At 34.3% G+C, this 14,894-nt stretch overlaps 2 protein-coding genes across 3 annotated transcripts in view; both read left to right on the top strand.

The window, feature by feature from the left end:
* Positions 1-1,374, top strand: part of LOC138695006 (uncharacterized) — a 70,650-nt gene extending 69,276 nt beyond the window's left edge. Inside the window, exon 12 of the mRNA XM_069819290.1 lies at positions 1,041-1,374. Within this exon, the coding sequence (XP_069675391.1) occupies positions 1,041-1,288 (248 nt within the window). The 3' untranslated portion in view covers positions 1,289-1,374. The remainder of the gene's footprint in view (positions 1-1,040) is intronic.
* A 944-nt stretch (positions 1,375-2,318) lies between these two features.
* LOC138695011 (uncharacterized) overlaps positions 2,319-14,894 on the top strand; it is a 46,127-nt gene continuing 33,551 nt past the window's right edge. Inside the window, exons 1-2 of one of the 2 annotated variants that reach the window (XM_069819302.1) lie at positions 2,319-2,764; positions 2,871-2,974. In XM_069819302.1, coding sequence (XP_069675403.1) covers positions 2,902-2,974 — 73 coding nt within the window. In that variant the 5' untranslated portion in view covers positions 2,319-2,764; positions 2,871-2,901. The other variant, XM_069819311.1, reaches the window with a different exon arrangement.

Here is a 14,894-nt window from a genome sequence, read left to right as displayed (position 1 = left end):
GATGCGGGATGTCTTAAGGAAAAGTGAAGTTGTTTCGTTTCAGAGTATATGGCACGTGCCGAGTCGTCCGTCTTTTGCGTAAGTGGCGTGTATAGCAGCGTACAAAACGAAGGAACTCCGGTCCGTTCATAGTAACATTGCAACGCAATGTGTGCAGTTGTGTTATCCTGCTCAAATATTTAGTACGCGTTGAATATGTTGTGCTGATTCATTCATAACGGCAAGACGTTAAATTCGCTCAGAGATACGAAATGCAATTAAGATGTATGAGAGTGACATTTTATGTATTAACGAAGACAATATCGTGTGTAATATATGTAAAATTGAAATAAAATCCAGAACAACTCAGGCTATAGAGAAACATTGCAACAGTACATCGTACAGAAAATGCGTTCAAATGAAATCTGAGGAATCTTCTACATCATCATCATCATCATCATCATCATCATCATCATCATCATCATCATCATCATCATTTAGTTTTGCGGGTCTAACGACACGTGCAACATGATGCTCAGTGCAAATATTCCTCTAAAGAAATTGAGTGATCCACATTTTAGAGGGTTTCTTCAGAAATTCTCTCGATACAAAAACTGTTGAAGCGATAGGCGAAGACGATTCAGCTTCGACTACTTACGAGAATATATCGTCGTTTACTGCAACGCTGGTAATTGCATCAATGATGACGACGACTGAACTTGCAAGGTATGTACTACAGTACGTTATTTTTCTTTTCCTTCTGACTGTACGTAGATACAGTAGCATGTTGACGTCGTCCGTTTACGTTTAAAACCTGTTGAGACAAGGGACCGAATGAAAAAAATGTAACATATAGTAAATGTGCACCTACATTCAACGATAAGTCATCCCGCATCCACTGTCCAATTATAAGCTTATCTGATAAAGCCGCTACTATCTTCCGTCTTTGTCGCTCTCTCTGTGCCGCTGTGTCAGGCAACAGTGCGTCTCGACGAGCATTCAACTGGCTTAGCCCACGTTCGGAGTTGTTTGTGTTCACTATAATATTTTACAATTTCCAGGTTATTGGATGTTCCACTGTCACTTCCTCTTTCATCACGTGGCCGGAATGTCGTTCGTAATACAAGTTGGAGAACCAGAAGACCTGCCTCCGATGCCGCAAGGGATCCCGAAGTGTGGAAACTTCTTGCCTCCAGTAGGCAACGCTCCGAAACAATTGGCGAACTCAAAAAGTTCCTCAATTGTACAATGGGTAGATTCAGTAGTAGAAAAGGGAAAGAAATTGGTGAACAAAATTTTTCGTCGTTAATAAAACTGATAGTGCTAAAATAATCGTAATGAATTTCGGCATTGGATATTCATGATAGTGCGAAATTAAAATATTATTTTAACAGATTATTATGTTTAAACCTTTCATTTTTTAAATGTTAGTGGTTGAATCCTGTCATTGCCTCCATAATATTGATTTCCTGTACATTGTTTCCCAGTTTATCTTGAGAGATTTATGCTATTTGACGAATTGTTGCATTTTGAGATATATGGACTGTCCATAAAGATATATTTCTGAACAATATGGACATTTTATGAGGCGATGAATAATTTCTAGCTTTTAATATACAAGAACTTTAATTTTTATCTTTATTACTTCACAACTAGTAACAATCATTTTATTACTTTCAAACAATTTCTAGGTGAAGACGGATTACCTTTTCTTTTACCTTATAAATAAATTTTAACTGTATAGCCTATTTAAGACAAGAAATTGGAAAAAGTATATAAATATACAAAAATGCAAAATTATCTTACATATCTCGGATGCACAGTTCTTTTTTCAATGAAGTAGACATTTCACAGAAAATTTCTAAATACACCAACACAATGGGAATAATAAACAACATTATGAAACCTTCACTAGTACAAAGGCATACTAAAATTCGCCTATACAAAACCTTGGCGAGATCTATACTTTTTACAGCATTAAGGCATGGACATTGAGGAAGAAAGACGAAAGCAGAATAACGGCTAATGAAATGAAATTTATGAGATATACAGCGGGATATACGAAATGGGATCACAAACGCAATGAAGATGTAATGGAAGAATTACAACTGTAACCTGTAATTAATCACGTAAAAGATTTTCGGAAAAACTGGATAAATCATTTGCATCGCATGAGTAGAGACAGAATCCCAAAAATCATGCTCTGCTATCGACCAAACGGGAAGAGAGCTCTCGGTCGTCCAAAGAAGCGCTGGGTTGAAAATTCAACTGTGAGATCGTAACAGGCCATATGGCTTAATACTTGAAGGGAAGAAGAAGAAGAAGAAGAAGAAGAAGAAGAAGAAGAAATACCACAGTGATGTTCGTTCGGGTGACCTTGGAAGTCAGACAAAAATTCCAATTAAAATTACTTAACTACGTAAAAATAGCTACTGATCAATTGATAAAAGACATGTTAAGCTCCTTTGATTCCACTTATCACTCCAATAAATTTGTCCAAGTAGCTTTACTACACACTGTATTTTTACGGTAATTAGACCTATGCTCACTTGACATTTTCTTATATATTGCCTTCTTATCTCCATATATTTGTAGGTCACTTTATCAGGAAGGTTTCTGACTAGTATTTCCTTAAATTTACGTTGCGCCTTAGAAGAAGTTACGGTTTAGTTGTGCCAGTGTCCGGTTCCAGTCATACTAAGTATATACAGAACACCTTTACAGCTGGTTCTTGAACTTTTGTGCTTAACTCTTCTAGATAATTTTGACACCAAGATACTCTAAAGTAATTACTAAGTGCATACTTACGTACTCAATATACAGTTTACGTATGAATGGTGTCTTGGCAACTGGCGTGTTCATAAATAGGTACGATCTTGCAACGTTCGCAGTTGCAGAAGAGTTGTCTTCGTCCAATTCAGAATGACTTCGTCTGTGCACTGGGCCATATTTCTCCTAGCAACATTCTCTTCCGGCTGGCAACTGACACAATCAGGTGACGAAAAAATGAATTAATTAGAAAGCACTGAGATGGGGCACAGAATTGAATTGACAGCTTCGTGCACACAAGTTCGAGTGTTTGTTTAATGTTTCTCTGTCTGTGTGAATGTTTATTATTTTTCACGCAATAATGACTGAACCGATTTCTATGAAAATAGGTATAAGTTATAAATTAAATCGGGCCTCTCTTAGAATTTAGGCTATATGGAATTTAAAATACTTTGTTTAAAAGCGAGGTTATAAGGGTGAGTGAGTTAAATTAATCGAAATATCTTACTTATTATTTATTTTTTAGAAAAATGTTACATTGCAAACGATTCTTCAAAAATGTTTCCGACAAGTTTAATTCTACACAACATCTCGATAGGACAAATATTTAACGAGATAAATGAGTTTTAAAATAACAATGTGTTTTGTATCAGTGCCACCTCAGACTAATACATTGAAGCGAAAATAAAATAAGGGGTCATTGCACCACAAACGGAATGTATTCTATTAACACTATTTTGTATGGATATCATTGTAATCTATTATGTGCATATAAATTGCGCCCTGAAGAAATTAGGTACCAGAAGGGACATGGCATAGTTGCGCTCCGATAGGCATAGTACACACGAAAGTGATTGTCATAACATAAACAAATTGCTTACAAATATTACAGAGATAGCTGCATTGAAATCAGGTAGGCTAGCATATGATCAATTTTACTATTTAAAATAACATTTATTATCGCTCACACACAATAAATGAACTGTATTTTTTGTTTGTACATCGATATCTTAACCCTACGGTACAGGGTTTCGAAAATTATTAACTCTTTACCCTTTTCACTAAACTTAACATTCATTTTAAATTAACCTCACTATACGCCATAGACGGTGTGAAAATCATTAATAAAATGTCAAAGACTGCTAAGCTCCCATATTCCAACGGCTCACTCATTTGAATATATCAGTTAATAAAGTACTGTCATCTTCATGATGTTCATTTTAACGGTAGGCTATTGATAATCACTGCATAAACAGTATAAAAACAATTAATAAAGTACTGTCATCTTCGTGATGTTCATTTTAACGGTAGGCTATTGATAATCACTGCATAAACAGTATAAAAACAATTAATAAAGTACTGTCATCTTCGTGATGTTCATTTTAACGGTAGGCTATTGATAATCACTGCATAAACAGTATAAAAACAATTAATAAAGTACTGTCATCTTCGTGATGTTTATTTTAACGGTAGGCTATTGATAATCACTGCATAAACAGTATAAAAACAATTAATAAAGTACTGTCATCTTCATGATGTTCATTTTAACGGTAGTCTATTGATAATCACTGCATAAACAATATAAAAACAATTAATAAAGTACTGTAATCTTCATGATGTTCATTTTAACGGTAGGCTATTGATAATCACTGCATAAACAGTATAAAACAATTAATAAAGTACTTCCATCTTCATGGTGTTCATTTTAACGATAGGCTATCGATAATCACTGCATAAACAGTATAAAAACAATTAATAAAGTACTGTAATCTTCATGATGTTCATTTTAACGTAGGCTACTGATAATCGCTGCATAAACAGTATAAAAACAATTAATAAAGTACTGCCATCTTCATGGTGTTCATTTTAACGATAGGCTATCGATAATCACTGCATAAACAGTATAAAAACAATTAATAAAGTACTGTAATCTTCATGATGTTCATTTTAACGGTAGGCTATTGATAATCACTGCATAAACAGTATAGAAACAATTAATAAAGTACTGTAATCTTCATGATGTTCATTTTAACGGTAGGCTATTGATAATCACTGCATAAACAGTATAAAAACAATTAATAAAGTACTGCCATCTTCATGGTGTTCATTTTAACGATAGGCTACTGATAATCGCTGCATAAACAGTATAAAAACAATTAATAAAGTACTGCCATCTTCATGGTGTTCATTTTAACGATAGGCTATCGATAATCACTGCATAAACAGTATAAAAACAATTAATAAAGTACTGTAATCTTCATGATGTTCATTTTAACGGTAGGCTATTGATAATCACTGCATAAACAGTATAGAAACAATTAATAAAGTACTGTAATCTTCATGATGTTCATTTTAACGGTAGGCTATTGATAATCACTGCATAAACAGTATAAAAACAATTAATAAAGTACTGCCATCTTCATGGTGTTCATTTTAACGATAGGCTATCGATAATCACTGTATAAAGAGTAGAAAGACAGTTAATAAAATACTGCCAACTTCATGGTGTTCATTTTAACGGTAGACTATCGATAATAACTGCATAAACAGTATAAAAACAATTAATAAAGTACTGCCAACTTCATGGTGTTCATTTTAACGATAGGCTATCGATAATCACTGTATAAACAGTAGAAAGACAGTTAATAAAATACTGCCATCTTCATGGTGTTCATTTTAACGATAGGCTATCGATAATCACTGCATAAACAGTAGAAAGACAGTTAATAAAATACTGCCAACTTCATGGTGTTCATTTTAACGGTAGACTATCGATAATAACTGCATAAACAGTAGAAAAACAGTTAATAAAATACTGCCAACTTCATGGTGTTCATTTTAACGATAGGCTATCGATAATCACTGTATAAACAGTAGAAAGACAGTTAATAAAATACTGCCATCTTCATGGTGTTCATTTTAACGATAGGCTATCGATAATCACTGCATAAACAGTAGAAAGACAGTTAATAAAATACTGCCAACTTCATGGTGTTCATTTTAACGGTAGACTATCGATAATAACTGCATAAACAGTAGAAAAACAGTTAATAAAATACTGCCAACTTCATGGTGTTCATTTTAACGGTATCGATAACGAATATTAAATCGCATAAGAAATCAATAAGGTTGGTTGATTACGAGGCTTGAGTTTCCGTAGTGTCTTTTTACCTATTTCATCGGGGCACAACTATGCCATGCCCCTTTTCTCTACCTGATGGGAACTGGGCGCAACTATGCCCACAAAACAGGGACCATTTTTTATCTGCTGCATTTTATCTGATCGTGGGGCGCAACTATGCCCTGCCCTTGCCCTGCAGTGCATGTTTCCGGTCCAGAACTTGTTCCGATTGTGTTGGAACGCTTTTTCTGTACTGCGCATGCTCACGATAGTTACGGACGATTGCTGACTGTTGTTGGAACGAACCTAATATTTGATGTAACGACAGACGGCACCAGTAATGTGTTTAGCCACAAATAGAAGCCACCGGCAGTTAATGCCTCCTAGGTTCACAGGTCTGACGTTACATGCGATCGGCGATTGTCAACAATGACGTAAGATGTTTAGTTCAGTGTTTCGCCGATACGGCTGAAGTCTTCATTACAACATAACACGAAAACATTATCAATGTAAACAGGTTTCATTTACAAACGTAAAGGCATACAGAAATAATTTATTACAAAAAACAATGTACTAACAAATGATTACTAATCTACATTAGATACTCATTGTACCGTCCTTCCTTTCCAAGAAAATATGATAGCCTATCTATTCAATACTGAAACGTAAATCATGTCATCTTCAGGAAGAGAAACTTTCTGAATTCAGACTGAATACGTTCCTTTAAATCAACTGCTGACTTATGACGTAACACGTCTCTGTTATCCAGCACTTTGGGAGGGAAAGTATATATGTAAAAGGGTTATTTTGGGGGAGTAGCAGTGGAAAGAATGGAGCTGTTAATGTAACTATTAGTACCGTAGAAGTGGGTAAAGTCAATCAGCGGGTGTATAATAGATCATTTGCAATTTGTATTCGAAATTATATATTCTCGCAGTTACTTGTTAAAATTTTGTTATGCTGACTTCATTGCCTGACATTGCAAATGTAAGCGAGAGGGACAACAAAAAGCCTGCGCAAGCCAGCCATGAGAACACACTGTAATTACCGTTGAAGTGAAAATTGTTATTCTCAACTTTTTCTCTTAAATGAAAACAAAGTCTTACACACTCTAAATTATCGTCAGCAATGAAAGGAGACAGGAAGTATACGTAAGTACTTTTCGCTGAGATTGTATCCTGAAATAATAGTTTTGCAGTTCGTTAATGTAAGTATTCAATCATATCGTCGCCTGAATGCAAGAACTAGGTAACTCGAAATTTGCGTTTTTTAGTTACCTCTTTTATAGCATAGAAAAGGTAGCACAAAATATAATCCAGGATCTAGGTAACTGATCGAACGATACCAGCGACATCTATTTTCCAATATTACAAATAGGTAAAAGAAAACGAGACATATTCCTTAGTGCAATAAATAAGTAAATAGGCGATGTCACAAAATATGAAAAATCAAGTTACCTAGTTCTTGTATTCAGGCGACGATGTTATTTTAAGAAAACTTGTACCTTTGTAGGGTTAAGTCGATCATGCCATCCACCTACTCGAAGCATATAGGATCAGCAGGAAGAATAAATTATTCACCGAAATACCTCCAACTAATGCTTATAAACAGAAAAGTGTCATAGTATAGCTTATATTCATGGGATAGTGTGCAAAGAGGAAGACGAAATTATGGTGAATTTCTTGCGTAAGAAGAGCACTGCCAAAGGAACATATTTTGTATACTCCTATGCACCTGACGATGGGAACAACGTAGTTTCTAAAGTGACATGAGGAGAGGAAGATTTCAAATAATATCTGACATAAACCTAAGCAATATTGAATAGCACATTAGGAAGTGTGGTGTTTCAATGTAAATTTCGCATTCTTAAATCTTTGTTTGTTGGCATGTGAAATATTAAACTGTGTTTTTACGTTTTATAAGTTAGCAATCATGGTCAAGTTTGTACAGTGGAGACCTATAGGCCTAATTTTATCGAATTGTATGATCACAGTAAGAAAAGTACACTATATAATCCTATAGGCATATATTGTAGATTATTATTGTTTTCTACACCCCTTATAACAAATAAAATATATGTAATACACTTAATTTGTTTTTTAAAAACATAAACAGTGATCGACTTTACTCCGCAATATTTTAAAATCGATCTTAAGGTAAAAATTTAATGGTGATCGACTTTACCCTATTTAAGCAGGTAACTTCGATCACAAGTCAAAAACAATTAGTCTTTGATAGATTGTAATTCACTTCTTGTAACGTGCCTTTCATAAGTGAAGAATATGACGACAAAATGCTATTTTCCGAGGAACTTCGCTCAATTGGATAACCTCAATATCATAAAAAATTGCAAAATTTGATGGACTTTACCCCCTTATTTCGTACATCTGACTATCCCATATTCTGAGAAAGCATTAGTGCAAATGTATAGAGGTGAGGCACTCCGAACTACAACTGTGTTTTACAGACAAAGAGCTGGAATCCCCAGTTTTATTTTATTTTTAAAAGAAGTATTCTCTTATGCCAGCTTTAGAAATTCAAGTATTTTCTACAGTTGTGAATTGAACATAACGACGTCAGTTCCGGGTCGTTCATCTTTACCAGCATGGTGTACTATATTGAAAACAAAAGACAGCCCTCCAGGCAGTGTTATGGGACAAATACGTTAAGATTTATCTCTAAGTATATGTGAAAGAAAATCTGAATACTTTACTCTGAAAAATAAAACGAATATAATAAAAAATTAAACAAAAATAGTTGCCTGGATATGTAAAAATATGTTACATTCTTTACATAATATGTAAAATGTGTAATATTACTAAGAATATACAAAAGTACGTAAAATTAAGGAGAGATATAGTTTCAAATACATTGTTATATGTAATTAATCACTGACTTCACAATTTTTTAGCTATCCATCTGAAATTTGGTACAGGTATTTACAATAACTGACTCTATTCTGATACTTAATTACAATACCTTACCATGTTAGGAAGCACTAATTACGAATCCATCTAACCTAACCTGATACCATAACATATAAGGAACATTCTCTTATGATCTCTTAAAGATTATGGTTCTGAATGTTGTATACATTTGCTCTACATTATCCCTGAAGACAGAATTTTAAAACTTAAAATGGTTAGTTTCAAATTAAACTTTCAAAAATGTAATAATATATGAAAAGTCAACTGCAAGAATGATGGATGTCATTTGGAATACATTTTGCAGGAGAAGCAATTGAAAGTTTGAAATGCTTAGCGCTCAAAGCTTAACTGTGATTTTCCGATCGTTATTGGACAACGACTATCAGTGTTAATGCCATATAACTCTCTATGCACATTCTATATGTCTTAAGCTATGCATTGACAGTCTTGGTTCATTTTCGACAAGAAAGTGACACCCATCATTCTTGCAGTGGACTCTTCATATGGAAAAAAATATCATTGTTTTAGAAAGTAAAATTGTTTAAATATTCACCTAAGGACAAATTTTCTGTATGGAAATTTTCATTATGCAGTAATAAAGGAATGTGCAAAATTCCATTACCTTATCTCAGATAGTTTCGGAGAACATGTTTCTTCTTTATTGAAAATTGGATACTGCGGATAACAAGTCGCAAGGTTTCAATATGCGTGCCACGTGATTAATTTTTTTTTACATCTTGTGACGCACAAGAACAACAGTACTGTACTATCACTGTTCATAGCACACGAAAGGATTGATAAATGCTGAAGAAGAATCACTTTTACAGTTTATTATTTTCTAATCCAAGTCCCTCTCTGATTTTTTTTCTATAACTATTCCGTGGCTCTTCTTGATTATTAATAAACCTATTTAGACTAACATTTTGGTCGTAAAATTTTGTGTAGAAATTCCCAACATTATGTAATATTTTTATACTAGTTTTCAGAAAATGAGATGTTTGATCTGTTTGAACCTACAGTAGATCTCCCCTTAAACTCAACTATAACTACAGGAATGCTAATATGTAATTAAAATTACATAAGAATCCGGGCCCTTGTTATAATACATTTTACATAGAGTCCGCCACCTTTATCCTCAAAAAAAAAAAAAAAAAATTACTTATGCGCAACATTCAAACAAGAGTAACTCAACATTCATTGAAAATTGAGCAGGTGTTTACATGGACATTTATATTCGGAATAATACGCACTACCAAAACCTATTTATTTATTCATTTATTTACTCATTTATTTATTTATCCATTTATTTATTTATCCATTTATCCATCTATTTATTTATTTAGATATTTATTTATTTTTATTAATTTATTTATTTATGTATTTATTTAATTACTTACTTAAATACTTCTTTACTTACTTCTTTATTTACTTATTCATTTACTTATTTATATATTTACTTATTTATTTATTTACTTACTTATTTATTTACTTGCTTATTTATTTACTTACATATTTATTTATTGATTTATTGATTCATTGATTTATTGATTCATTGATTGATTCATTCATTCATTGTTTCATTCATTCATTCTTTCATTTATTTATTTATTTATGTCTATAACACGGCAAAGCCCCAATTACAATAGAGTGTACAGACATTTCTTTAAAAAACATAGAATTGCATGTAACAAGAAAAAAGAGATAAAACAGATACAAGTGTAAATACAAATTAAAAACTGAAAATAACAAAAAAAAAACAATGTTCCTTTTGAATGACCCTGTAGACACAAAATGGGTATGCATAATATGAGCTTAAGTTAATAGATCCCGGATCCGACACTCGGAAAGCCAGTCAGCCAGACATTTACCAGTTTTCTTGGTAAAATAAATTGTTAGACTGACAAAAACAAGGTCGCAACACTGTCTTCATGGTTTTCAAGTCATGCTTCGGAACAGCTTCTTGCTTCGCAATGGCCCGGTTGAAGAAGCACCATGACTTTTCACCACTAGGGCATCTTGAATGCAGGGGCTTGTCATCCGTGGACTTTGCATGGTCAAGTGTTGCATAGATGGCTTTCTTCATCTTGTTTACATCGGGGATATTATCAATAATGGCCTTTCTGTAGTAATTTTGCAGTCGAGGTATCATTTCTGCAGTCAGACTTCCCTTTTTTTGCCTCCGATTGAGGAATCTGTCCCTCTCCATTCCCTAACAATATTCTGTAGACCTTTACCTACTCTCTTAGCAACGTGGTTCACACATTCTTCTTTTCTAATGCCAATGCCTTCACCATAATCTTGAAGCTGCTGAAGGTGATGGTGTGTTTTTGCATCCCCGTCAGACAATAAAGTTGTGTACCTCATATTACACAACCTAATGGACCGGGTCCAGAGAATTTCTGCAGCTTTCATCTCCATGGCATTTGAAGATCCATCAACATTTTTCTCACAAACACCAGCATCTTTGTGACTTTGATACCACAGTTTATATTCGTCACTTGCAACATCCATTTTTTTTCTGTCTTTTCACAAGTACTGCAATATTTTGACATTATTTCAAAATCTAACACTAGCCCTGTTAAAATATCTATGACTAAACCTAAACCATACTTTGATGTATGTCCACGCTTCATCCATGTGCCATAGTATGACACACCAATATTTATAACATCACTATCACTAATAGAACTGTCCACTTCCATGTGAGCTCGTCTAACTGCAGAGTGAGCATTTCTCAACACATGTTGTCTAACAAGTTTGTTTTCTTCCGTCAGTTTTATCAGGTGAGAGTTGAAGGATGGTGAGCTCAAACCTGCCATACCCATAGCCATACAATGTTGTTCCATAGCAGAGTGTCCTTTTCCCATGGTAACAAAGGCGTTGACCATTCTCCTATTTACATCGAAGGGAGGTCGAGTTGACTCAGTGTTACCTACCTTAGGGCTTGTATACATTTCATTCAACACTGTGTTGCAATTATAACACTTCACTATCACTTTAAATGCAAAGCCTGATGATTCAGTAAGCTCAGCTTTTGCACTATCCATTCCACATTCACCACATTTTACTCCTTTATACAGTTCACTCTACAAACTTACATGCACTAATGTGTAGTCTTCACTACACTGGGGGCACTTATATTTGAATTCTCCTGCAAGTTGCCATATTTTATCAACTTTATCTCACTAGCACTTTGTTTATTATTTGGTTGTTTTGACACTTGATCTTCATTATCACCAACTAGGCCTAACACATTTTCTTGTTGCACACATTCCACAATAGTTTTGGCATTCTTCCACCTTATATTTGCTAAATTTTTAGCCCTATTAGCATATTTTGATCGTTTCTTGCCCTTATTATGAATGTCACTTAGTCTATTCATGTTTAGAAAACTAAAACCATGCCTAAAATGCTAAATGTTGAGTTATACACGTGGTCTTGAATGTTATTGTGACGATTCCTAACCTAATGCACTTATACTAACTTATTCACACTAATATATACAACTAATTGAATACAAAATTAGTGTAAAACTTTAATAACATCCTAAATAACACGAAATCAGCAAAACAAGTATGAATATTCATGTACAAACGCACAAACTCGAGAAGAAACGATCCACAAACAATATTTTGCCGTTCACAGTTTCAAAACAAAGTATTTGCAGGACTGACAGGTAAGTTGATAGTGTATTCAGGAGTGACAACAAACTTAATTTCACTAGATACACACCAGAAAAAAAACTAGCCCGCTTTATTCAAATTACAAAGCTCAACATAAACTTTAGAGCTGACAGCTCGTTTAAAGGGCAACGAAGCACGTGCAAGCAGACATTTAAACGTCATGTGACACGGTTTAAAGGGCTCCCAAATAAAAAATGAGGCCATATTATGAAAGTAGAAGGTTTAAATAAAATTATGAACATAAAAACAAAAATTTGTATTTTTTTCCATTTTTCCACATTTTTCACCTGTTCGTTCCCTTATTTATTTACTTGCTTATTTATTTACTTACATATTTATTTATTGATTCATTGATTTATTGATTGATTGATTCATTCATTCATTGTTTCATTCATTCATTCTTTCATTTATTTATTTATTTATGTCTATAACACGGCAAAGCCCCCAATTACAATAGAGTGTACAGACATTTCTTTAAAAAACATAGAATTGCATGTAACAAGAAAAAAGAGATAAAACAGATACAAGTGTAAATACAAATTAAAAACTGAAAATAACACAAAAAAACAATGTTCCTTAGGAATGACCCTGTAGACACAAAATGGGTATGCCTAATATGAGCTTAAGTTAATGGATCCCGGATCCACACTCGGAAAGCCAGTCAGCCAGACATTTACCAGTTTTCTTGGTAAAATAAATTGTTAGACTGAAAAAAACAACTTTAATAATATGTTATAAACGTGAAATTCATGTGACGTTAAAGGGTTACTCGTTAACACTGCGATAAACATGTTACGGACCTATAAATATGTACATTATAAATGAACCATGGCAATAAAGGTTGTTACGAGAGTTAGTTCTAACCCTGCGTTAGTCTCGTGGGGTCTCTCAGACCCACTGGAATATTTTTTGCTCTACCTATTGGACAGTTTGTAACACTGAATCCCCACCTCTTCTGAACCTTTCCCCCGCCTTATACAAGGCATCGCAGTACAGAGCAAATCAGTGAGACTTGAGTCATTGGAGAGTTATTGATAGTTATTTCCGTTCCGGGTTTTGTAGACCCCACCAGACCAACGGCGTCACTCGCGTACACTTAGCGAGCCAAGGTAAAGTTGTTTTTAAATTCATTCGTGATTGCATTATTTTGTATTTTTACACCATAATGTGTGCTTTTAACTTTTATAAGTGTTTTTAAATCGATTTTCGAATACTTGTTTCAAATATTTATTTTCGTTTTCGTCTCGTTCAGATGGAGGAGATGGAAGCAGTTCGTGTTAGAAAATTGTTATTGGAAGTTGAGAGTGAAGAACAGGAAGAAAATACTGAAGGTGGTGTTTCGGAAAGAGATGGCTGGCCGCACAGTGAGACTGAGAGTGAACATAATACAGAGTCCGAAGAAGATGCTGACTCAGTAGACGAAGATATTTCAGAGATAGAAGAGAACTCTACGGCCTTCTACCTTGGTAAGGATGGAGAGACGAGCTGGAGAAAAGTACCACCCCCAGAAAATACAAGATGTCGCTCTCATAATATTATTAGATGTCGCCTACCTTCAGTGAAAGGAAATGCAAAAAATTGTAAATCACCTCAGGACTGTTTCGAACTTTTCTTCACTGCCGATATATGGAACATAATTTTGGAAAATACAAATAAGTTTATTGACAGTGTTTCGGATAATTACAGTGAACATAATAAATATAAAGTGAAGCACACAAATATGTCAGAAATGAAAGCTATGATTGGTCTCCTGTTCATGGCTGGAGTTTTGAGATCTAACAGACAAAATTTAGACGATTTGTGGGTTGCGGACGGCACGGGCATGGACATATTTAGAACCACAATGTCTTTGCAACGGTTTAAAATCATCCTGCGGTGCTTACGCTTCGATGACAAATCAACAAGAGCTGAGAGATCAAAAATTTATAAGTTGGCACCAATCAGAGATGTTTTCTAACATTTTGTTGCCAATTGTAGAAACAACTACACGGTAGGAGAAATAGTAACGATTGATGAAAAACTTGAAGGATTTAGGGGCAAGTGTCCATTTAGACAGTACATTCCCAGCAAGCCCCGCAAATATGGCATCAAAATATTTGCCCTGGCAGACTCCAGAACATTTTACTCAAGTAATCTTGAAGTCTACACAGGAAGACAACCAGAGGGACCCTATAATTTGAGCAATTCTGCAGATGCTGTAGTGGAAAGACTTATATCAAGAATATCAGGCTCTGGAAGGAATGTCACTGATGACAATTGGTTTAACAGTGTTCCTCTGGCTACCAGACTGTTGAAAGACCACAACCTTACACTTCTTGGTACTCTAAGAAAGAACAAGAAAGAACTGCCTCCAGAATTTGTCCAGACCAAGAACAGACAAATTCATAGCAGCATGTTTGGCTTCAACGGAGACAT

The sequence above is a fragment of the Periplaneta americana genome, chromosome 1 (genome assembly GCF_040183065.1).
Source record: "Periplaneta americana isolate PAMFEO1 chromosome 1, P.americana_PAMFEO1_priV1, whole genome shotgun sequence".
Lineage (NCBI taxonomy): Eukaryota > Metazoa > Arthropoda > Insecta > Blattodea > Blattidae > Periplaneta > Periplaneta americana.
This window is presented reverse-complemented; position numbering and strand designations above follow the sequence as displayed.